Source organism: Synchiropus splendidus, chromosome 16, assembly GCF_027744825.2.
Source record: "Synchiropus splendidus isolate RoL2022-P1 chromosome 16, RoL_Sspl_1.0, whole genome shotgun sequence".
Lineage (NCBI taxonomy): Eukaryota > Metazoa > Chordata > Actinopteri > Syngnathiformes > Callionymidae > Synchiropus > Synchiropus splendidus.
In genome coordinates this window covers 20,885,989-20,910,109 of record NC_071349.1, presented here as the reverse complement: position 1 = coordinate 20,910,109, position 24,121 = coordinate 20,885,989, and the positions used below count along the sequence as shown (strand labels likewise).

Here is a 24,121-nt window from a genome sequence, read left to right as displayed (position 1 = left end):
CCACCTGACTTTTGAAGTTTTTATCTTCGGGGTCAAACAGCCCTGACCCCCACAAGGACAGATAGACCAACACTCGCGGGTCCACCCGTGCACACAGACCCTGACACGCCTCTCACAAGCGCACACAGCGAGGCCTCCCCTCGGCTCCTTCTGCAGCTGACTGCGGTCGGTCGCCTGAGGAGACACCGGGCGCCACAGTGGCCGACGGCCGGGCCGGTCCTGGTCAGGGCGTCCTCTCCTCCTCCCCCGTGACGAAGAGGTGCACGCTCTTGTCGGAGCCGAGCATCTGCGAGGCGCGCTGCCCCCCGGCGACGGCGGCCAGCTTGTGGGCGTCGTAGCGCGAGTAGAGGGCGGTGCAGGTCCAGCTGGCGGCCGCCTGCCGCCCCCCGGCGGACAGCATGTTGCACACCTCGCTGTAGAAGTGCGGGAAGGAGGGCAGCCCGTAGAAGATCAGGTTCTGGACGCCTTTGATGGTGTATCTGAGAGGAGAGGAGGGGAGGGGAGGGGAGGGGAGGGGAGGCTCCGGTCAGCTGGAGCCTGGGTCCGCTTCTCACAAGTGCAGACACTGACCTCTTGTAGAAGTGGAAGCGCTCGGTGAAGAGCAGCAAACCTTTGTCTCCAGTCTGGAAGAAGTGTCTGGCGCGGGAAACCTCCGACTTGCTGGAGTACTCGCACAAGCAGGCGAAGCTGCTGCCCTGCTTCTTCAGGTGGTTTCGCAGTCGCACGTAGTCAAAGTAGGACGGGACGTAGACCAGCGTGTGCGACATGACCGAGTCCTGGTACTGAGGCAGGACTTTGTTCACGAAGAACTGGAACCTGGAAGTCAGAGTCGGGACAGGAGTGAGGAGCTGCCGCCGCCGCTGCGTCCTGCCCCGGCACACGCTCAGCAAAAACAGCAACGCAAGAAACACCGCCTCACGTCAATGTGTTACGTAAGCGATGACCTGATGTCGAGGAGCACCAGTCCAAGCACAACACCAACCAGAAGTGACACTCAATATCAGTTGACTGCAGCCAAGCACGGCGCGGCGGACCAATCAGAGGGAGGGCTTGGACCCGCACTGACTTGGCGGCAGTAAAAACACTAGCTTCTCTCGGTGAGCAGTAAATCTCTCCGTCATGACTTCAGTCACTACATGAGCTTTCTTTGGGGAGCTTTCCGCAAACAACGCGGTGAAAGCCGCCACGTTCAGGGCGGCGGCTGGATCAGGTGACATGTCATCTGAAGAAAGAGACGAATCAACTTGGCGGGGTCGCTGGATCGTACCGAGCGTCGTGGTCCACGAAGCTGTCGGAGGGGAACATCTGGAAAACATGGGGCAGCTGAACCATCACCTGGCAGATGGAGCCGCTTTTGGGGACGTTCTTGGTGCAGATCTGGAAAGACATGAGAGTTGAAGGACGCCCCCTGCTGGACGCGGTCGGGAGGCTCGGCCACCTGTCCTCGGTAGTTGGCGCAGTGCCTGGTGAGGATGCTGCTGATCTGCGGGTCCTGCACGGAGCTGAAGACCAGCGTCTGCCGGTAGTGTCGGCCCCAGTTGTTGAGGTTCCACATGCGGACCCGGGAGAAGTCCACGCCGTGCGAGTCCAGCGGCTGCAGGTTCAGGTGCTTCATCACGTGCTGGGGGGTTGGAGAGACAAGACGCCGTCACACGTGCCGCGCCAGCCACGCCGCCGTCCTCACCAAGACGTGCTCCCAGTTCTGCATGAGGAAGACCTGGGCCTGGTCCACCACCAGCACCTCCACCGAGGCCAGGAAGTCAAAGTCCCTCTTCTTCTCCCCCTCGGCTCCCAGCAGGGTGCGCAGGCCGAGCGGCGAGGCGATGATGATGTCGGAGGAGTAGAAGGGAGCGTAGAGGCGCACGCTGCTGCGGATGATGGACAGGCCTGTGGGGAGAGGCAGGGCTCAGTGGCTCTCACCGGCGACAACATCTGCCTCCTCTCTCGGATCCAGTCGGCACCTATCCTGAAGTGGTCGTCCACGTTGCCGGAGAAAGTGGCTCGATAGTCGGCGGGTCGGCGGAGGTTGGGCGGCTTGTCGTCCGGGTCGTCTCCAAACTCCTCCTTGAACCTCTTCTTGTAGCTGACCACCATCTTCTTGCCGCTGGACTCCAGCAGAGTGATGAAGGTGTGGACGATCTGAAGCGCGGCGCCGCGAAACGGCACCAGAATCAGAGCCTGCGAGAGAGAGAGAGAGAGAGGACGCTGTACACCGTGCCACTGGTCTCCACCTGCCCCGCCCTGCTGTCTGCAGCCAGCCACAGGTGCGTTCCTGCCGCGTGTCCAGCCGCATCAGCGCCGGCAAAGCCTGGGTGACACAGGCCTCACCTTGGGCCGCGTCAGGCCCTGGTCTCTGGGCTCCTCCAGAGGGGCAGCTCCGGGCTGCTCCTTCTGCTCCCTCAGCCGAGCGTTGTGAGCCAGGATCCTGGAGTTGGCCTTCAGCACGTGGTTGAGCACGTGGAGGCAGTAGGCCCTGCGGACCTGAGGACCCTGTCCCAGCGGGCAGGACTCGGGGTGGTAGAAGTCTCTGTAGGTGCCCATGACAGCCAGCAGCTCCGTCTGCAGAGGAGTGGCCTCCTTCTGCTGCTGCCGCTCGCTGAAGTTCAAGGTCTCCAAAGTGGCTGTCAGAAGCTTGTGAAGGACCGGAGGGTTGGTGTCTTTGAGTGGGGCCATGGGACCGAACCTGTCCAGGGGGTTGGTGCAGAGCAGTTGACCAAGTGTGGGCCACTAAGTCAGAAGACAGGGGGATGAGGGAAAAAGCCACAGACAACAGGCTGCCAAGGCGGTACCATGATCTGACTCTTGGATCTGCTGCCCGAGGTGATGGTCTCCACGTCGCCTTCACCCAGCTCTGTGCCCAAGTGCTGGAGAAACATATCTGAGGGGAGACGCCGCCGTCCATCAGAGGTCAGCTGCGCCCAGAGCCGGACGCTGGGCGACTTACCCCGGCCGTCTTCCTCTCCTGCATCTGTGGTGAAGTTGCTCTCCAGGCAGAACTTGGACTCCATGTCTTCGTCGACCACCTCCGCTCCTCCCTCTGCGTCGTCGTCCTCCTCCTCCTCCTGCTGCTGCTGCTGCTGCTCCTCTCCTTCTGCGGGAAGACCTTTCTGCTCCTCAGCATCGGCGACAAGCGTCTCCTCACCGTCCCCTACAAACACGCAACAGTCCGGCCTTCACATCCCGCCACTCACATTCTCACCTGGATCTCATGTCAACACCAGCCTTGGTCCTGGTCAGAGCTCTGCTCCTCTCCATCACTCTGAGGCGCGGCGCCCAGAGTGGCCAGAAGCTGCTGATAGGCCGTTGCCTCCACTGGCTCAGCTTGCTCCTCCACATGCTCCGGCTCTGCGTCCGACGGCTCCGGGCTTTCTGCCTGTGGGAGAGCGACAGGCGCCTGACTCAGGAGCCAGCGACAGGGAGAGGGAAGCCACTGACCAGCTGAAGGATCTGGGTCCTCTCCGCCCGCTCGCTGACCCTGGGGTGGAGCACAGCAGAGCGTCACGTGACAGCAGTATCTGTGCTTGGGAAACACACGGCGGCTCCCTCAGGCGTGAAACACTTCTCTCTCTCTCTCTCAGTCACAGTCGCGACCCACTCTGACGCACACACGCCGTCAGCGCGTGCACACAGCCGCTGTGACCGCGCGGCTGAGCTCGCAGCAGATGACGGTCAGACCCCACGGGAGCCAGAGGTGCTCAACACCGCGCTCATTCAAACAGAGACGCGAGTCCACGCGAGGTGACGTCAAACCAGCAACAGCGGCTTGTACAGGAAGAGAAAAGCACCGGGCCACTCACACGTCGTGAAACGGATGCTCCTCTCCAAAGTCCTTCAAATGCCTCCTTTGTTTCTTGCTCAAACCGGTGAAGAGCTGCTTGGCTTGGCGTCTCCTGCCCATGTTGACGCCTCCGCGCGACACACGTGCGGCTTCTTCGGTGGTGGCTCATCGCCTGCAGCGCTGTCTGCAGGACAGGAGGGGAAGTGCAGCAGACCGTCTGCCTCAGATATAGATATATATACAGTATAAACGGGTATATTGTGACGATAATTGGAGTTTGGATTAGAATTTTCAGTAAAAAAAAAAAAAAAAACAACAGTAAAAGGAAACCGACGTCCACTGTTTCTGCACAGGCGTACAGAAGAGAGTGTTACAATAGAATGGTCAATGGTCAGTGACCGTGCGCTCGCAGGACGAGCCTCCCGTGTCCGACACCTCTGGTCCGTGAGGCTGGAGAGCTCCCAGCCTGGCAGCTGCTGGAGCGTGGATCGGGTTCGCCCGCCCGCCTGCAGCAGGAGAGGTTTCCATGGAGGAGCCTCATCCATTATTCACCAGTCTGGTGTCTGGTTCTGGTCCTGGGGCGGCGCGGGGTCACTCTGACACCTTCATGAGGTGGCGTCGCTGGATGACTGCAGCTGGCTGGGCCTGAAAGACCTCTGCACCATGTGAGTCCATGGAGAGGCCAAAGCAGGAGGCCGAGAGGAGCGGGAAGAGCATGAGGTTCCGAGTGGCGTCTGCCCACAGCGGCCGCGTCTTGACCGAGGTCTTCAAGGACGAGCTCGGGTCGGCGGAGCCGGACGGCAGCAGGGGCCCGGCAGAGGCCCAGAGCGCAGCCAACAGCCACCTGAGCGGGCTGGTGGACGAGACCGGAGGAGAACCGGACCAGCTGCTCCTGTACGCCAGTGCCAAGAGAGAGCCCACCTTCAGCAGCAAGAGGGTGGATATCTGCAGCAAGAACGGGACCATTCGAGGGGTGAGGAACAAAGTGAGCGCGGGCCAAGTGCTCTTCAACAACCTGGCCAACCTTTACTCGGTAAGGAGACTGGTGGCCTCACCACGCTGGGTTTTCCGTGTGAGACTGGGATCAGACGACTGTCGGAGACCTTTCATGATCAGCAGAGAGCTTTCTGATCTTCTGCTGAGTTCTCCCGCACTCGTGACCATTTCAAGGAAACACATTCTTTGTCTCCACCATAGACGCACGTTACAACATTTCATTTACATTGTGCTTGCAGACACGGCAACACAACACCAAGCTAGAGAAGGAGTCACGTGCGAACAAGGTCCATACTCAGGTCATGACATGACACTCATCTGATCACAAAGGCGCACAGGAGTCCGCAGCTTGTTTTTCTCTCATTGTGTGGCGGTTCAGGAACCTATGAAATGGTCCCATCACTGTGTGAGAGCTGCACGTTGGGATTGAAGGCGGCCAGGTGAGGACTGGCCTGTGGAAGTCAGCGGTCGCCGTGACAACCCTCTTCTCTCTTGTCTCCTCCTCTTCCAGGGTTCAGTGCGGCATCAGAAGAGAAGAGCGTGGGAGAAGGAGTAGCTCCCGCCGTCCAGCGCCTGCTGGCGCCGCTTCACTGAACTGCTCAATAAAGTGGCCTGACTTGACGATGGCGTGTCTCTGACCGGGGACCTGAAGTGGCCTGTGAATCCTTGACATGGACATGAAGACGAAGTGTAGCTCGCCGTTTCTGCCCACAAGGTCAGATGACAGCGTGTAGGACTCACGCTCGTCTTGTCATCTGGGGTCAGAGGTCGCGTTAGGTGACCTGATGACGTACGCGCTCCGGAGACGGTCCGGCGCTTCTTGTCGCTCAGCTCGAGCAGTCATGACGGGGACTTGCCCTTTAAGACAGAGCCGCACCTGCCTCCTCCTCCAGCCCCGGGTCCGGCTCGCAACACCGTCTCCGTCACCTCCGTCATCCAGCAGCGCGTCCGCTCAAGTTCCTGCGCCAGAACCGAGCCTGAGTCGCGGCGGAACCATCATGTCTCCTCCAGCTTCGGCCGCGTCCGCCAGCGAGAGCAGCAGCACCACCGTGTGCGAGGAGGAGCGCAGAGAGGAGGTAGCTCTTGTCGCAGTGCGTGAATGCAGAGGGTGGCGAGACGCGCGGGCGGGTTTCGTTCTTTGGGCTGCAGCAGCGTCATCCGCAGCTTCCCGTCCCAGAGTCCCGCCGTCAGACGGGTCAGTGGAGCGGAGTGGAGCAGCCCGCTGCTTGGCTGGCTCTTAGGAGCTGCATGTCAGAGGTGAGCAACCTCGAAGGCGCCACCGTCACCATTCAATAAAGCGGGTGCTTGCGTGGTGCGGCGGGAGGTTCGGGGGGCGCTGCAGCACGGCGCCTCCCAGAAAGCATCAGAGCGGTGCTGCGACTTCACGGGCGCGTGAGCCTCCCGGGTCCCGTGTTCGGACCACGGGTTTACGGATCTTGCGTTTGGCTCCAGAGTTTGGTTTGGTCCCTACGTTGAGGTCCGGAGCGGGCGGCGGCCAGCTCTGCTGGAGAGTGTCCTCACGCCGCTCCTGTCTGTCTGTCTGTCTGTCCTCAGCAGAGACCCCTCAAGCAGTCCCTGAGCAAGTCCCTGTGCCGGGAGAGCTTCTGGAAATGCCTCCTCCTGTCCGTCCTCATGTACGGCTGCATGGGCGCCATGGTCTGGTGCCACGTCACCAAGGTCACCCGCCTCACCTTCGACAGCGCCTTCAAAGGGAAGTCCATGATGTACCACGACAGCCCCTGCTCCGACGGCTACCTCTACATCCCCGTGGCCCTGCTGGCCATGCTCTACCTGGTCTACCTGGTGGAGTGCTGGCACTGCCAGGTCAAGAGCCGGCTGCAGCACCAGCTGGACGTGGAGGGCATCTACGAGCGGATCCAGAGGATGCAGCGGGCCAAGCCCTGCATCTGGTGGAAGGCCATCAGCTACCACTACGTGCGGCGAACCCGGCAGGTCACCCGCTACCGCAACGGCGACGCCTACACCAGCACCCAGGTCTACCACGAGCGCGTCAACACCCACGTGGCCGAGGCGGAGTTCGACTACGGCCACTGCGGCGTCAAGGACGTCTCCAAGCTGCTGCTGGCGCTGGAGAAGTCGCCGCTCACCAAGATGCGCTTCACCAAGTGTTTCAGCTTCGCCAACGTGGAGTCGGAGAACTCCTACCTGAGCCAACGGGCGCGGTTCTTCACCGACAACGAGGGCCTGGACGACTACATGGAGGCCCGGGAGGGCATGCACCTGAAGAACCTGGAGCTGAAGGAGCACGTGCTGGTGCTGGCCGACCCGCAGCGCCTGCCCTGGTACCTGTCCCAGCCCGTCTTCTGGATGGCTTCCTTCCTCACCTTCTCCTGGCCCCTCAGGGTCTTCACAGAGTACCGCACCGCGTACGTCCACTACCGAGTGGAGAAGCTGTTCGGGCACGACTACCTGCCGGCCACGCCGTGTGAGGACAGGCCGTACTGGCGCCGCATCCCCCGCGTCAACACGGTGGACAGCACCGAGCTGGAGTGGCACATTCGCTCCAACCAGCAGCTGGTGCCCAGCTACTCGGAGGCCGGGCTGATGGACCTGGCGCAGCGGCCGTGCGGGCGCTGCCACAGAGCCGTCAGCTGCTCCTCCGTCTTCTCGCGCAGCGCCCTCAGCGTCTGCGCCGGCTCCCGCCTCCCCTTCAGCAGCAGCCGCTTCTCGCTGGCGCGGCGCCACGGCTCCCGGCGGAGCTGCTTCTGGAGGAGCGGCAGCTTGGACGAGCAGGAGAGCCCCGGCGAGAACACGCGGCTGGCGGCTGAGGAGGAGGAGGAGCCTCCGCTCTACGAGGACGCGCTCTGCTACCCGGTGCTGATCGTCCACTGCAGCGAGAGCTGCCACAACCACAGGTCCTTCCACCGGAACGGCGCCTGCGTGGAGACGTCCCTATGACGGCGCCGCACTCCTGGTCCCCTGGACACCTGGAACAGGAAGGAACGGATGATGGTCGCGAGGGAACTGGGGAACAGAGGAAGGACGACGGCCGTCACGTGGCCGACTGTCGGTGCCGCCCGGAGAGGACCAGGCACCACGGGAGTCAGCGCTCGGGGCCGTGTCGCACGTGACCCCCAGAAGAGCCACTTCCTCTCTGGTGTCGTGGCACAGATATTCTGACACACCCAGTGCAGACGCCGCCGCCGGCACATCTGCTGCAACCAACGCCTCTGTTCTCGGTGGTGGAACCCGGGTGATGCGGACGCTGTGTACAAACGTGTCTCATGCTGGAGAAAGAGACTTGCAATAAATGCAGCCTTGGCTTCCTGTTGTCTTCAGCGCTTCTCAGCTCACGTGACCAAAGCCTCCAGGCTCAGCTGGCTGCTGCCCTCTAGTGGACGAACGCGCAGCTGCTGGAGACCGGAAGGACACATCCGCGGTGTCGCTGGACTGGAATCCGGCACCTTCTGGTTCCGGCTGTGTTGAGAAGTACCCTTCCAAGCCGCCAGGTGGCAGCACGTGCACGCAGCAGCTGAAGTGAGAGCGTCGGCGCCGCGACCTGCTGCCGCCATGAGACTCTGTTCCACCGGTAAGTCATCGACCCGCCGCGAGTCACCGCTAGATTGCGGGGTTCTCTTCAACCGACGCGCGCAACCGCCACAGACGAGTGTTTGCCGAGCGTTGGCACCGACTGTAGCCGCCAAGCTGCACCGGTCCACGTCAGTCCAACAACAGGCTGGGTCGTTCGTGATGACACAGACGCATGTTGGGTCCAGCCGGATGACCCTTGACCTCGGGCCTGACGTAGAGAGCTACTGGTGGCGCAGGCCGAGTCACGGCTGAGAGCGGCCCGGGACCTGTCAACCCTCTGCTTCTTGCTAAGTCTGACCACGGTCTGTCCAGTGACGGGGTTAGTTCAGGGAAATGGAGCCGGGTCACACCTGCCTGTGCCTGACTGCGCGCGCTCCTGTGTCCAGTGGCCCGCTGGAGCTGCCAAGTCCCCAAGCTGGCGCAGCTTCTCACCGTGAGGCAGTTGACCCGCCAGCACCACCTGCTGGCCGCCGCGCTGACCCGGTGGGACCCGGGAAGCGTCTGCGCGCGCCAGCCGTGGGGCTGCTCCGGTGGGAGGCCGAGGCTCCCCTGTCGGAGGTTCAAGAGCAACAGCGAGAAAGGTGCAGCCGGGACGACAGCAGACGAGGAGGAGGAGGAGGAGGAGGAGGAGGAGGCCCACGGCGAGGATGAAGAGCAGCCGGACGCCAGTGTACCAGACGGCTACAAGGACGTGGAGAAATCCGTGCAGTCGTTTCGCTACGACATGATCATGAAGGCGGGTCTGGACGTGGCACGCAAGTAAGTCCTCCCTGAGGGTCTCCACACCACACCAGCAGGCTGGCACCGGTGCGTTTCTCTGGGTCTGCACTGTCCACTGCAGACCCAGAGAAACGCACCGGTTTTGTCCGTTTGCCCCACGGACCCAGACACTCACTCACCTGACTGTGTGTGTTGCAGTAAGATCGAAGACGCCCTCTACCACAGCCGCCTCCGACTCAACGGCCAGCGGCTGCTGAAGAAAAGCAAAAAGGCCAGTTGTTGCGACGCGGCCGCAGGCGGCTTCTCTCGACTGACTCGCTCTCTTCTGCAGGTGAGAGTCGGGGACACTCTGGACCTGATCGTGTCGGAGGACAAGGAGGCCGGCACGGTGCAACTGAAGCGGGTGGTCCTCAGAAAGGTCTTGTGGGAGTCTCCTGAGGAGGAGAGGTTCAAGGTCAGCTTGAGGCGGTGGAAGATTCTGGAGCTCCGCAGCCAGGAGGCTTCGAAGTTGGACTCGGGACCCGTCCAGGGCCATGGGACGCGCGAGGTGCCTGCGGGGGCAGGTGGATGAGCCGCGGACTGGACTCGGGTGTGTTGAAGCACGAGGTGAATAAAAGTGTCCTGGCCCGGACCCTCCACGGCTCCTTCCCAGGTGTCCAGGCGGTGGCAGGCGGGCTGTGATGTCATCACCCAGCGACACGTTTTCCAGATGCGTCCTCTTGGTATGAAGAGCGACCTGCAGGAGTGAGAGGTGGAGCTGAGCTCTGCAGGTCAGGTGACGCTGGAGCGTGACACCCACTTCAGTGGTGCTGTGCTTTTATTAGAGACATGTCAGCGGCTTAGAACTTGTATAAGACGACCACACACTGTCAGCGCGGTGGAGGAAGGACGCGGCGTGTGCTAGCAAGTCGCCGCAGTCGACGCTAAGGCTACGACGTCCAAGTGTTAGCGGAGCCAGGCGCCACCTAGGGGCCGGCGGTGGCGCCGCGCCTGGCCTTCTTGAGCATGTCGCACTTCTTGCGGTTGGGCCTTCGGCAGCGCTCGTCGATGCTCGGCACGCACTCGTAGTGCCACACCTCCTCCATCTTTTCCGCCGGGAAGACGCTCTCCACGTAGTGGCGGATCAGGCGCAGGCGGACCGGGTCCAGCTGCTTCTTGTTGCAGGCCCCCGAGTGGTTGTACTGCAGCCGCAGGTTCTCCTGCGTGAAGAGCTCCGGGAAGAGTCGCACCAGGAGTCGGGCGGCAAAGTTCCCCACGGACAGACTCTGCTGGACGATTTCCCGGACCTGGGCGCTGGAGAGCAGGACGCCAGGCGGCACAGGGAAGTCGGGCACGGACACGCTGAGCTCCTCCAGGGGGATTTTGCAGAAGTCTTTATTGCTCTTCTCAGCCGTGACCGCGGGAACCTCTCTGACCATCTCGGGATCCAGCTGACTCAGCAAGTCCGGCCCCACTTCTCGCCCACCGACGCAACACTGGCGTCTGCGGCACCTTTGGTTCAGTGGAGCCAGGAGCTCCGAGGTCCAAACCCGCTGGTTCCTGGCCGGTGGGTAGACCAACTGCACGTAGTGTCGGAGGAGCTCGACACGGACGGGGTCCAGCTGCCTCTCTCCCACGGAGGCGCTGCAGCGCGCCGGCACCGTCCCTCGGCTGCAGAGCTCCGGGAACAGAAGCACCAGCAGCCGCCAAGCAAAGTCCTCCACGGACCAGCTGCAGTCGTAGCTGCTCCTCAGCTGCTCTCTGGACAGAAGCTGCTCCTGAGGAACCGCGAAGCTCGGCGGCGGGATTTCCAGAGCCTGGAAGTCTACTGGCGGCAAGAGCGGCCTGCTCTCCGGCTCTGACGCCTGAGGCCCGGTGGCAGCCGGGGCGTCGGCCTCGCTACTGCGAGGACCTTCCAGCGCCTCCTCCAGCTGCTGGCCACAGACTTGCAGCCAGTTGTCTTCCGGCACGTCGGGGAAGTGCGCCTCCATGTAGCGGCGGATGAGTTCCACTTCGTCAGAGTCCAGCGTCGGCTGCCCTGCGCCGCCCTGCTGCGGCGGGAAGAGGCGGCGCAGGAGGAGCAGTGCAGAGTCCTCCGGCGAGGAGAGGTGGTCCGGCTGGGCGAGCGCCTGCTCCAGCGGGCGGCGCTCTTCCGCAGCCGTCCGCAGCCGCGCGCCCTGCGTGTCTCTCTGCGCCCAGAAGCCGTTGAAGAAGCGGTTGAGCTGGAGCAGGCACTGGTCCCGCCAGACGTGGTGGCTCCTGACCGCGGGGTAGCACACCTCCACGTAGTTCCGCACCAGCTGCAGGTGGAGGGAGCCCGGCGGGCGGCGGGAGCAGCGGGCGGCGGCTCGGAAGAGCTCGGGGAAGAGCTGCAGCAGCAGGCGGCAGCCCAGCTCCCCGGCGCTGGACGTCTGCTCCATCAGCTGCTTCAGCTCCTCCCGGGTCAGCAGGTACTCGGGCGGGGGCCGGAAGTGGCAGGGCCACGGGGCCGGCGGCACCTGCTCCTGGATGCGCAGCAGCTCCAGCGTCAGCAGGTCCACTTTGCTGTGCAGCTGCGTCACGCGGGAGTCCAGGCTGTTGAGGATGAAGATCATCTTCTCCATCAGCGGGACCAGGCCCGACGCCTGGGGCGAGCCCTCGTCAGGAGGGGAGCCCGCCGCGCTTCGCCTGTCCCAGATCCTGTGTGAGATGCTGAAGAGCGGCCTGCGCCGGGAGCTTTGCCGCGTCTCTCCGGCAGGTTCCGGCAGGTGTCCACTCATCTGCACGACACACAGCAGTCAGCGGTGGGAGAGCCGGCCCCGGGCGAGGCCTCTGGAGAGTCACCTTCCCGGACAGTCTGGCCCGCTTGTTGCTCCATGGAGCCGCCGCCGCGGCTCGTCCTCTCTCAGGCGCAGCGTCCCCCTCCTCGATGTGGACCTTCTGTTCTGAGGACCGAGAGAGTGAGGTCAGTCGCTGGCCTCCGACCACTGAATCAGGGGCCCCTCCACGTGATGGCTGGAGCCGCTTCTTTCCTGCGGCTCCTGAGACAGGAGGACAGGCGTGGCTCCGTCGCTGAAGACCCCGATGTGTGGGGGGCACTTTTGAGACGTACCTTGGCCGGGCACCGCTGCGTCCCCAAGTTGAGCAGGATTCATGGCCTGAAGGAGGAGAGCGGGGCTGGGGTCAGTGCAAGGGCTCCTCACTGCGTCTGACCTCTGACCCTGAAGCTCGCTCTTCACGACACCACGAACGGAGCGGACCCCATCACGACCCTCAACACTTGCTCATCCTTCATCCGCCCACAGGCGGCGCGGAACCCAGCTCGTCATCACCACAGTGGCTTCACTCTGAGGCGTTAAAGCCCCCCCCACCCCACTCACCTCCGCCCGTCCACGCAGTTCCCGCGCCGTCTAACCGCAGAGCGGACATCTCCCGGGAGCGTTGGTGTCGGTTCGTGTTGAGCTCTTGCTGGTGTTGTTGCTCACCATTGTTTTTCTCTCGCTTGTGGCCAGTCTCGCGTGATGTGATGGCATCTGCGTCACTTCCGCCCAGATGCGAGGAAACGCTCAGGCGCGCGCAGAAAGTGCGGTATTTGAATAAAATAAATGTCTCTACAAATCACTCGACCTCACTGAAACAAGATCGCTTTCTTTTCCTCCGACGATTTTCTCCCTTCCGCTGCGCTCGCAGCTCTACTTTCAGACAAAGCAGCGTCACACGGAGCCGATGACGCGGGCTGAAACTCGTTGCACCGCATGTCCGCCGCTTCAGTCCAGTCCGGCCGTTCACAGCGGGCTCATGAGCGCGATAGACAGGGTGATGGTGCTGGCAACACGTGTCGTCTGCACCGGAACATGGCGGTGGCCAGGTGCTTTTCTGGGCTGGACCATGACCAAGAGTCACACCGCCCCCGGTGAGGAGCACGGACCCTCAGGTCAGTCGGTGACCTCACGGCATCAGTGAGCCACTTCCCTGCGGCCCAACTCCCCAGGGGTCGGTGGGACCGGGCTCCCGGCTTCACCTGAGCGCAGGGTCTCCCGGCCTCCGTTGAAAGTTAGGAGCCAACAACAGGCCGTTTGGAGAAAGTTTTGTCGCTGGATTTGTCGTTCTGGCGGCCGCCCCCACCGCCTGCCTTTTAACTTTCCATGTAGCTTTGCTCATGTCTCCCCCCGGCGTGGATCCATATTTCATCAGGCGCCTGAGGCTCTCCCTGGCACACGCCGCTCCTCCTCCCAAACACAGGAAGACTTTGAAGACGCGTCTCATCGCCGGCGCCTGGACCCGGCGCTGACCCCAGCACGTGCCGGCGGTTTGGATGGCAGCTCTCTGAAGGCCATGGCCAGAAGGCAGCAGCTACGCTCATGCATTTTACACGGCTCCAAGGTCGGCAGCCAAGTGCGGTCCACGTCAGCGGAGAGAGGCGTTCAGATGGGTCCTCAGGTGACCCGGGAACAAGACCTGTCACCCCCCCAGCAGTGCTGGAGCAGGTGCAGCCGCGGCCTGGTGTCACAGCTCAGCGTCAGGCTGGCGGCAGGGCAGCAGGCCAATCGATCGCTCTGCATTTCCTGTCCATTTGCCCGGCTCTCTTCATGAATAATTACTGCTTGGCAGCGCGTCAACACGCCCGGAGCGGAGGCCCCGTCCGCACCTCTGCATCCCACAGGATGAGGACCACCTTCGGAACCCTCTTCCTGCTGGGGCGGCAGGAGGAAGCACGACATCAGGAACCAAACAGGCTTCAATAAAGCAGTTTCTTGTCACACAATCACACAGCACAGCAGCGGCCTCTGCTGGAGGGGAGCTTGACAACAGCGCTGAGCCGGGAGGTCCTGCTTCCCTCCTGCAGCCTGCCGACCTTCAGTCCAGGGACAAGCCTGGCAGCCATGTCTTCCAACATTCTCCCTTCAGAATTTGGTGACGGCAGCGGCGATGTTCTCCAAGGCGGCTCGAGCCTCAGAGGAGGGGAAGGTCCGGATGGCCTCCAGAGCCTTGTTGCCATGGTAACGGCACAAGTCCAGCGCTGCGCTGACGCCTTTCTCAGACTGAACCACTGCCAGGAGCTGCGGAGGGACAAAGGCACACATCAGCAGGTGAGACGCTGCAGCCACGGGACCTCAGCGGCAGGGGCCAGACCACCCGTCTCACCCCCGACCTGGGTCGGATCCACCCTGTCCCGCACCAACCGGCCTCAGAACGGGCCTCTCAGCGCCGTCCCGTCTGAGGCTTCATGTGATCATCGCATCAACACGTCTACGCTCATTCAGCATGAGAGAGAAGGCGCAGACTGTTGGAGATGGAGCGAAGACAGAAGCTGGCGCTGAAGTGGGCTGCCATAGATCGTCTGCGTCACATGACACCAGAGCAGGGACCAAGAGGTCATTTCACCTCAAGGTGACGGGCAGGAAGTTGGCTCTAAAGTGCCACCCAAACACCTCTCTGGCCATAAATAGGCCCCTGCTCGGGTTTCAGTCGGGGCCAGATAACAGGGGCCCCTCCCCCGGAGCCGCGGCACCAACTTTGGAGAGATGGAGAAGGCGGGCTTCTTACCTTGGAGTAATCCACTTGCTTCCTGGCCGCGCTGGCCTGCAAGAGAGCCAGAGACAGAAGCGTTGTCACACAGGCGCCGCCTGCTGGCGCTCGCTCGCTCGCGCCCGCGCTGCTCTGGGACGTACCTGCCGCAGCTGCTGCCGCCAGCGCTCCTGGCCCACCGCCTGACGGTGGAAGAGCACGGGCGCTGCCCCCAGGCTGAAGGGGGCCGACTCTCCGCCGCCGCTCTTCACAAACGGCTGCAGGTCAGAGTTGAGCTGCCAGGAGAACATCAGCAGCTTCAGTGGACCTTCTCCTGCCCAGTCCTGCAGCCACCCACCTTGTGAGCCAGAGCCAGGTGCTTGCCGTAGGTGAAGGCCAGGGCTTGGGACGCGGCCTGGTGCTGAGCCAGCTCCAGGGCAGCTTGGCAGCTTTTGGCCAGCAGGGCTCCGTGGGACAGAAAGGTCTGCTCCTCCCACGCCTTCATGTCCGGGCCGCTCGTCACGCCGCCGTCCTCCTGCGAGCAAGCGGAAGCGCAGTTTGTCCGCGTGAGTGTGCAAATCCTCTCTGGAGGAGGTTCATCTCTCCTCCGAGCTGCTGCTCTGTGGAGGCAGGAAAGCTCTCTACCTGACTCTGAGCCCAGTTCTCGCTGTAGATTCCTTCCACCAAATCTCCAATGGCGCTGGAGAGGAGTTCCACGACCTGCCGGACACGAGCAGCCAGTCATGTGACAGTGGTGACGGAGGGTCATTACTGAAGGACGAGCACCACAACCATCATCGTCATCATCATCATCATCTGGGTGATGATCCGACACGTTGCCAACCGCTCTGTCGCGGCCGCGCATCCATGAGGTTTGCAATGAAACAGCTCCGTCTCCTTCCTCCCAGGAGAGCGTGCAGCAGGTGAGAGGCTCGGCAGCTCGCAGGGAGCCGCGTCAACGTTCAGCGGCTCACAGGACCTGCTGCTGCGGTCCCACCTGCCTGTGAGGACACACGCTGCGCAGAACATCTGAGAGGCTGAAAAGCTGCCACGTTCTCCACTTGGTACTGAAAGTCCTCGAAGGTTGCTCAGGGAAATGACAGCGACAACCAGAGGCTGAGGAAAGGGACTGACCCTGCCTCCTCCTCCAGGCCACTGCACACTTCAGCTCCTGTGAGTCCAGCAGAAGTGTGTGGTGCCCTTTGGGGAAAACAGCGAGGAAAGCGGAGAGCTGCTGACAGACCTGAAGGACAATGTGCCTCCAGTACTGGCAGATGTGGTGTCTCTGCCTGCCTTGGGAAGCAGGGGCCGCAGGGGGGCTTTTTTTGGAAAGTATCAGATGAGCGCCCCCCCCGCCTCCCACTTACTCCACTCCCAAATCCAGCCAGATCGGGTTTTGCCGACAGGTCTGCAAATGGGAAGAAAGCAGAGCTCCTTGGCGATACTGCTTCACAGTTCACTGAGGTGAAGTTGCGTCTGCAGGCCACCAGGTAGGAGGCGGCGCCAGGCTGGCCCGACATGAAGGCCGCCACACCTGGCGCCCCCCTCCTCTGGCTCCTCAAGCTCTCAGTCGGGACGTGCTGTGCCTTACTTCTCGCGAACCTCTTCAAACACGAGTGAGTGCAGCCTATCAGACGGCACTGAAAAGTTCCTGTCTTTGCATCAGATTGCCTCCAAGCTCCAGCGGGGCTTGTTCAGCCAGGAAAAGCCTCCAGTCTCATGCCACTCCGAATGAAACCTTCCCATTCACCCAACAGAGAGAAATGATCTTCATCAAAACGGACCCCACCTTCCCTTCCTACCGCCGCCATCTACTGGACAGTGAGGGACCTGATGGAGAACAGGTGTGATGCTGCAACACTCCGTGGATCAGGGAGCTGGAGAGCAGCTGCGCACGCAGACCACGTGCCTGCTGACACCGGCCTCGCGCTCAGCCACACCACGCACATTCAGCAGCCTGCATCGGAACACGCCGGGCCGGAACAGAAGCCCCACCTTGGTGTTGTTCAACTGGGCCAAGCCGGTGCAGGCGTTGGCCAGCAGGAAGTCGCCACTCAGGACCGCCATTTTGTTGCCAAACTCCATGTCTTTGATGGGCCCATCCGACAGCCTCCACTCCTTCAGGTTGACAATTCCACGATGCACCAGGAACGCTGTGTGGATCAGCTCCGTGATTTCTGCCAAGCTCCGTTGGCTAGGAAACAAAGCACAGAACGGCCACACGTCAGACCCGTGGCACCAACCAGCGTCACAGGGGCGAAACAGAGCCGCAGCCAACTGAGAGCTCTGGACTCCTGCACCCTCCTCTCTGTTCTGAGTGGACGACAAGTGAATGAGTGCTCCTGCGACTCCAGGACTCTGACTCAGAGTCACTCACACGTGCTGCTTCATGGCAAAATCCCTGTTCAGAGATCAGCGCTTGTGTTTCCATTCATGACCCAAACAGGAGCCCCTCATCTGGCCTCCGCTGAGGTGCTCGCCTTGAGCGGTGCAGGTGACACGAGGAGGGAGGTCAAGACGTGACACGGCCACCTCAGACTGGTCTCCCCCTCATGGATCTGCTGAAAACAGAAGGCAACTCAAGCACACAACGATGCAACATCAGGCGCGCTGATCCTCCTGTCCAGAGACGGAGCTGTCGCTAACCAATCGCATGTGGGATGACAGGAGAGACGCAGCGTGATGGGGCGAATAGAGCCTTTCAGCGCAGCAGATCATCAAATGTTGATTCAGCCATTGGCCGAGGATAATGAGGAGCTGCTCCGACCGGCGGGAGCCACAGGAGGCTGCATCCAGACAGACACCGGTGTAGCTGCTACGCTCCCTACACACACACTGGCGGCCGGACGCACACACTCGCTCACAGGCGCTCGCACGCACACACACACACACAGACGCTCGCGCACACACACACTCACAGACGCTCGCACACACGCGCGCACACACACACACACACACACACACACACACACACACACACACACACACACACACACACACACACACACACACACACACACACACACACACACACACACACACACACACACACACACACACACACACACACACACACACACACTATAGCCAGGTAATTGCTGCGTTTGACGTGGTAGACGCCAAAGATGTGACGAACACTCAATGATGCCATTGGTTTCGCCTCTCAATCACAGCCATTGTCTGGATGGCTTCTCTGCTCAGTGACGCAGGGCAACAGCACGGTCGACCCCTGATGAGAGTTCATCAGATCAGGCTTCATATCAAAGGAGACGGAGCAGACTCCTCACTGTCGGCTGAGCTGAGCGAGCTGCACACCTGAGCCAGGGTGACTGGATATTGACTTGTGCTGACTGTTGGTGGAGTGTCAAGTCAAGACAGTGCAGTGCAGTGAGCACTTCACCAGGAAGGCTGCTGCCCGTCACTTCAGATTCTGAAAGAATGAATGCAACGGTGCTGGTTGCCAGTGAAAATAACCTTCCTTTTACCATCAGGTAAAGGTTTAGGGTTTAGGGTTAGGGCCCCGCCTGAAGACGCTCCCTGGACCAGGGCTGGCTGAGGGACAGCAAATCCAAATGTGGACTCACCACGACAGCTGTGGCTACTTGCTACGAGCCACGTTCATGCTCAGGGATTCACAGGCTCAAGGGCCGCGCGAGTTCTTCCGAGGATGGTGAGTACAGGTTCCTCTGAGACCGAAGGTTTGGAAGCTCATCAACAATGGAGCAAGACGAGAAAAAGATTTCCTTTCAGCCTCTTTGGATCTGGATCAAGAGACATGACACATCATGGAATACATCGCTTGCCGTTGACTCCTGTGAATACCATGACATGGCTGTGCTCTTTCCCTGCAGCTGATGCAAATCGCCAGCGATGTGGGTCCAGAACCTCCACCTTTCTGTCTCACAGCACCATCATCAGACGTTGGGCTTTGGGAGGAAGAAAAGGGACAAGGGGGCTGGTGTATAAATAGCTTTGGTGCGTGGTCGCTTAGCAACCGATGCCATCTCGCTGAGGTGTAACGCCCCCCCGCCCCGCCCCTCGTCCTCGCTGTTCCCTTCCATCTTCCTCCCGCTGCAGCCCACATCAGCTCCAAACCGTCTCACAGATGTCAGCGCTCCATTTCAGGAGGAGGTCTGTCCATGCATCTGCCGCCTCGCTTTTTCATTTGGATCGCGGAATGAGGAGGTGAGACGATTTGGGGTCTGTCCGTCCGTCCGTCCATCACGGCTGGTGAATCATCAGTGTCGAGCAGCAGAGTGGGAAATGTTGCTGGCTGTCAGAAGGGAGGAGACCGTCTCCCAGAGGAGTCAATCACCCCCCACCTCCCTCCACTCACGATCAGCAGAGGTGCTAATGAGCCCAGGGAAGGTGAGGGGAGCGCTGGAGGGGGGGGGGGGAGAAGCAGCAGCAAGATGGTGCAAATGAGGTGATCAAGTCGCGCTGCGCCTCTGTCCGTCTCTCTCTCTCTCACGCACACAGAGACACACACCACACATGCGCACACACACACGTACGTGGCGAGGGAATGGATGTTGCGGTGGCACAGCGGGCCGTGACTCGGGCTGCTGAGTAACCACTGGTCCGGCTGGGATGGTTCTCCCAGGTGGTTGGACACGAAGGGGTGGGTGCTGCCAAGTTTATTCCAATTGCTTCTAATATTCGGTCGGTCATACACAGACAGCAGCGTGACACACACACGCACGCACGCACGCACGCACGCACGCACGCACGCATGCACGCATGCACGCCATCTTTGTGGCAGCCGGCTGCAAGAAAGAAGCCTTTGAGAGAGCATGAGTGCAGCCTGCCAAATACAGCAGTGACTTCTGGGAACCACTTGGCACAAACCCTCAGTGCTGCTCTCCTGCAGCCGCTGACGGCTGTGAAGGAACGACACCAGAAGGCAACAAGGTGAGGAGCGTGGCTCCCGCTGCAGTGGGGTCGCTCACCAGCAGCAGAGACGCCACCACTCATGCGGCACATTCAACTCATCCCGTGGCCACCACCTTCAGCTTCCTTCACAGGAACAGAGGAGGAGGAGCCGTGTGTCTTCTCAGGACTGTAGACCAGGGCAGCAAGTGCCACTGGCTTTCTTTGCCGCCTTCACTCGCTGCAGTCAGCTGAGCGGTCCAAGACAAAATTCTAATTTGAATATCTTGCCGTTATTCCACAGTGAGCTTTGACTGTTAAACAGCTTAAAAAAGAAGTTTGAGTTTTACACGATATCGCCTGGAAAACGATGCAACTGGGTGGATGTGTCTAAACTCCTGGAGCGTCATCATTCACTTTTAGTGTCAGTCAATCAGTCCGGGCGTGTTTCGCAGGTCTGCTTAGGATAGCACAGCCTGGTGGTCTGGAGGACTTTCATTCATGGTCTTAAACCTCCTCTCAAGTGTTGCATCAGTCGTGTCAGAGGGTGAGAGTCACGGTTGCTTTGTTGGACTGAGCGCTGAACTGCCCTTATTCAAGCAGAACTGAACACCAAGCATTGTACTGTATACTGAGACTCCACAGCTGAAGAGAAGGCGCACCGCTGCCTCCTCTCTCACTGTGATACAGTACATCCACCATGCTGTGTGTGTGGAGCCCCGTCTCCCCTCATGCAGAACGGTTCCTCCAGTGTGAAAGTCGGTCAGAGATGAAGCCAGGTGGCGTGTGGGATGGAGTGCTGGACTGACCTTGGGTAGATGCCGCTCACCATGTACTGACTTAGCGAGTCTGAGGCCGCGGGATTGGGACCAGCAGCCTTTGACAACAGCAGTACGATCAGGCCTCTCATCTGAAGGTTATTCTTGCTGTCGGAGATGAAACCCCTGCAAGGAGAACAAATGAGGGCTCAACATGAAGCTGTAACACTCCAACTCCAACAGCTGGAGCAGCTGACGGAGGGCTCGGCTGTGCCATCCTGATGCCAGCAACAAGCCACTTTTCTAAAGAGGAGTCTTAAAAGCAGCGGGGCATTATTTGATCCTGGCCACGCTTGACCCCGCTCACTGGTCCCACTCCAGGACCGTTGTGTCATATCTGTCTGTGGTTTCCTGACACATTCACTTGCAAGCAACATATTCCACCGGTATCTGCCGGCACGACTGTCAGATGAAACATCTCCCAGGAGCAGTCAGACAGAGGTGCTCTCATCCCCTCCCTGTGGGAGCTCCGTGCGCCATGAATCACGCTCTCCTAAGGGGCTCCCAGGCAGACAAGCGGCCACACCCCCTCAGCTCCAAGCCCAGACATCAGCCCCCACCTTCTGACCCACCCCTGCACCACGGGCGAAGGTGGAGACAGAGAGACCGAGCATGAAGGGAGGGAGGGGTGAGAGAGAGAACTGCGGGGAAAAATGATGGGAAGGATACAAGAGTGAACGTAACGCCATGAAGGTAAAAACATTCAAGTCCTGGAGCTGTGTTTCACGCAACAAATGAAGAAATACTGTTGGGAATGGGAGTCTACCATGTAGTTTTTGGTAAATATTCGCAGAGTTTCAGAGCCAGCCGTGTCTGCAGGGCGAGCCAGTGGCCTGAGGGCGGCGGGTGATTCATATTTATGTCACTATCCACAGCAGTACACATCAATCTGTCGGGCCGTAGATGATGTGTGAGAAGAGAGACAGGGCGAGGAGCTGCGGGGGAGAAGAGCCAACAGGTCAGCACGCCGCCATCCTGACACTCATGCAGGCAAAACCACACCTGCATGTTGTTGCACACAACATACAGACACACACAATTAAAAGGGTCTTGGAGAGAACTGATGAGCACGAAACAACCTTATTCCAGTGACTCTGGAGTTTCTCTCAGAACGAAGAATGCTCAATGCGTGTGGAGCACAATTCGCAGTCCTTTTGTCCTGTCAACTTACACAGGAGCACAACAGGACAAACTCCACTGGGAGTCATGTGACAAGAACCAACCTTCACCCAGAGAAGGAAGACTCTTCACAGTGACTTCCACACCATGCGCCTGTTTGCATTAGGTCCTCTCCTCAATTCGTTTTTCTCATGAATGAAGTGAAGTCACACAGCAGAGAAGAAGAACCAAGAGTCCCATTTTAGTGGCATCAAATTAAGCAGCAGTGACTCACCAGCGAGGAACATGTGCCGTACAAACACAGGACTCCATTAATGCAGCCTCAGTTGCTTCAAAGAGCCAGAGCTCAGTACTTGGAGGCCCACCTCTGTGACCGAGACACGCAAACCCTCGTGCCGCATGATTCAGCAGCCGCATGTGAAGAGGCTTTCAGGAAACTGAGGCAGGCCGCTGCTTGTATTTTTCGACGTCAAGATTTAATACACACCGTCCTCATCACCAGAGCTGCTCGAAGGACCACGACCTTTGACCGTAAAATCCATGTGTGCACGAGAAGAGAGACACTCTTCCACAATTGGATTCAATGAGCTCAAAAGCACATCATTCTCTGCAGCTTGACCTTCAGGACTGTGTTTGATGATGGCCAAAACGCACATCAAGGTCAAGTGTGAGTGCATCCAACATTAAGATTGGCAGCACTGAAACAGCACAAACTTTAAGAAGCCCAAATCCACAACGGGTCTCTCAAGAAACCTCGACGCTTTCACTTGAGAAGGAGTGACCCCAAAGTAAAGTCACTTTCCAGGACTGCGGTCGCTGGATCAAACAGCAGACTTTGGGCCAAACTTAGCTGAGCTGCAGGTTTTTGAGAATGAACTGAAAGGAAACACCGAAACCCAACTCCACACGGGTCTGTCTGTCTGCTATTGTGGATATTTATATCTGCCTCGGCTCTGAGGCTGGGACTCAGTGGGAAATACGAACCAGCCGAGCCCAGGCTGACAGAGAGGAGTCAGGCAGCCGAGAGGTCGGCCCGCAGCCCCACCGTTACACACACCACCACCACCACCACCACCACCCTGAAACAGCATCCAAATGGATTGTCATATCAGATGAATGGTGGAGGTGATCTCACCCTTGGGCTCCAATCAAACTTTGAGGGCACTTTCTTCCCCTCACCTTTGCCAGCTGCCTGGTGGCTGGTTAACCACCAATGAACTCCATTCTCTGGTAAATGAACAGCAGCTTCATTAATACGTTTCCAACGTCCACATCAAAACATTGTGTGAGCCTGAGAATGTTCAAGGCAAAATGTGGCTCATAATGTGGGGCCATAGCTGCGCAGGTGGGTTCAGTCCTCTCCAGAGGCAGGATTCACACTTACTTCCTCCAAGGCAACTGAACACGACCAGCACGTCTGCATCCACCACACATTGGCTTCGGACTAGAGGCAGAGTAGCGGCGGGTCGCGGGCTAATGATTGACACCGCGCAGTTGTGTTTTGCTCAATGCCAAGCTTACGTGCGCAGCCCCGTCGCTCGGGCTGGGTGGCCACCAGAAAGGTTCAGTACCACACACAAAACCGTGACCTTCACTTCCATACCGGTACGTTTTCAAAAACAATTTTGTAAAATGTCAATGTGTGAATAAAAGACTCCCCCCGACATATTTTCGTCCTGGTTATATTGATTGACGGTTATAAGTACATGTATTAGGAAAGGTAATTTACAGTGACTATATTGACAATATGAGTAGGATGTTAGGGTACCGCACACTCTGTGAAGTCAACCGACACAGCTCCAACTTAGTCGTGAACATTTGTAGGTGCTGGACACTGAAGAACTTGAAGTAACTTTCAGAAATACTCAAAGTGACTGACAAAGCTCAAGAATCCACCATGATATGGGACTTGCTTTGTGTCCACTCCAGGCCACTGCAGTCGCTGGTGGCAGACTCTTTTGGTGTGCCACCTGCTTTGCTGGTCCATGGGAAACAAAGGTGTACTATTGAGTAATAGGCGTGTCCCTCACATGGTTCTCACTTCCTTCACCTGACCAGCATTTCGCCTCGTCCCATTTGCAGTGCCGCGGTCCCTTTCTCTCTCTTACTCAATGACATTTCCTGACTCTATCCTGAACAAAAAAGGCTTTTTTCCCCCTAATATTTGCAAGTCCCAGCTTATGCCAGCAGGGACCTTGGTGTCCACTTCCATTTTAGACACGAGTCTGGCACCTACTTGCTGTGTTGATTGATGTGGAGACGTGAGTCAATGATTGAGTTTAGGACATTGGCACCCGCGGACGCGGATTGGTGGTGTCGAGCTGCTCCCAGCAGCTTCGCGGCCGCCCTCGCGCGCTGCTCACCTGGCAGTGTGGAGGAGCGGGTGCTGGGTGCCCACCAGCTTCCGGGCCTGCAGGGCCACGTTACTCAGCTCGTCACTCAGCAAACACCGAAGGCTCATGAACGAAGTCGGGTATCCCACCACCTTCTCTGCGTCCGACACCACTTTGGTCCAGCTGGAGGATCCGGAGCCGGAGAAGAGACTCAGCGTCCTGCGGCCTCCGCCGGCCGCGGCCGCACCACACCTCGCCGCCAGCATTTCAGAGGCAGGAACTCGACACGCAGGGGCACGACCTGCTACACGGCGCTCCTGCCATGCCACCACTCTAGGAAACGTGAGGAGAACGTGAGTTGAACGCGCTCAATATCATGGCGTTAGAGTCTCTTCACCGCTCGCTCCGTTTCACAACACACGACCTATCACTGCGCGCCGCCATCTTGCAACGTCATTGCCTGCGTCATC

The 24,121-nt window shown here is 59.6% G+C and overlaps 4 protein-coding genes across 13 annotated transcripts; 2 read left to right on the top strand and 2 right to left on the bottom strand.

The window, feature by feature from the left end:
• Positions 1 to 72: 72 nt before the first annotated feature.
• utp25 (UTP25 small subunit processor component) lies at positions 73 to 7,273 on the bottom strand. Of its 3 annotated transcripts, none has more exons than XM_053845016.1 (13): positions 6,941 to 7,273; positions 3,798 to 3,962; positions 3,436 to 3,475; positions 3,223 to 3,373; positions 2,945 to 3,148; positions 2,790 to 2,878; positions 2,329 to 2,727; positions 1,962 to 2,178; positions 1,685 to 1,887; positions 1,439 to 1,621; positions 1,268 to 1,377; positions 571 to 816; positions 73 to 479 (listed from the first exon to the last, which is right to left on the bottom strand). In XM_053845016.1, the coding sequence occupies exons 2-13, from the start codon at positions 3,896 to 3,898 to the stop codon at positions 224 to 226; spliced, it is 2,199 nt and encodes a 732-aa protein (XP_053700991.1). In that variant the 5' UTR covers positions 3,899 to 3,962; positions 6,941 to 7,273; the 3' UTR covers positions 73 to 223. The 3 variants fall into 3 exon arrangements, with proteins under 3 accessions (XP_053700991.1, XP_053700990.1, XP_053700988.1); XM_053845015.1 differs by lacking the exon at positions 6,941 to 7,273 and adding an exon at positions 5,652 to 5,841; XM_053845013.1 differs by lacking the exon at positions 6,941 to 7,273 and having other exon boundaries at positions 3,798 to 5,841.
• tmem151bb (transmembrane protein 151Bb) lies at positions 5,658 to 7,698 on the top strand. 2 transcript variants are annotated; one of them, XM_053845027.1, is made up of 2 exons: positions 5,658 to 5,850; positions 6,329 to 7,698. In XM_053845027.1, exons 1-2 carry the CDS (start codon positions 5,773 to 5,775, stop codon positions 7,691 to 7,693), a joined length of 1,443 nt encoding a protein of 480 aa, XP_053701002.1. In that variant the 5' UTR covers positions 5,658 to 5,772; the 3' UTR covers positions 7,694 to 7,698. The 2 variants fall into 2 exon arrangements, with proteins under 2 accessions (XP_053701002.1, XP_053701004.1); XM_053845029.1 differs by having other exon boundaries at positions 5,821 to 6,031.
• Positions 7,699 to 8,156: 458 nt separating this feature from the next.
• mtres1 (mitochondrial transcription rescue factor 1) lies at positions 8,157 to 12,660 on the top strand. Its single transcript, XM_053845056.1, has 4 exons — positions 8,157 to 8,324; positions 8,713 to 9,085; positions 9,245 to 9,317; positions 9,378 to 12,660. Exons 1-4 carry the CDS (start codon positions 8,306 to 8,308, stop codon positions 9,615 to 9,617), a joined length of 705 nt encoding a protein of 234 aa, XP_053701031.1. The 5' UTR covers positions 8,157 to 8,305; the 3' UTR covers positions 9,618 to 12,660.
• On the bottom strand, positions 9,227 to 24,119 carry pdss2 (prenyl (decaprenyl) diphosphate synthase, subunit 2). Of its 7 annotated transcripts, none has more exons than XM_053845022.1 (10): positions 23,682 to 24,118; positions 20,191 to 20,325; positions 16,508 to 16,706; positions 15,158 to 15,232; positions 14,871 to 15,047; positions 14,677 to 14,829; positions 14,552 to 14,587; positions 12,385 to 14,064; positions 12,117 to 12,162; positions 11,781 to 11,944 (listed from the first exon to the last, which is right to left on the bottom strand). In XM_053845022.1, the coding sequence occupies exons 1-8, from the start codon at positions 23,915 to 23,917 to the stop codon at positions 13,909 to 13,911; spliced, it is 1,167 nt and encodes a 388-aa protein (XP_053700997.1). In that variant the 5' UTR covers positions 23,918 to 24,118; the 3' UTR covers positions 11,781 to 11,944; positions 12,117 to 12,162; positions 12,385 to 13,908. The 7 variants fall into 7 exon arrangements, with proteins under 7 accessions (XP_053700994.1, XP_053700995.1, XP_053700993.1 ...); XM_053845023.1 differs by having other exon boundaries at positions 14,677 to 14,808; XM_053845024.1 differs by lacking the exon at positions 20,191 to 20,325 and having other exon boundaries at positions 23,682 to 24,119.
• Positions 24,120 to 24,121: the final 2 nt, after the last annotated feature.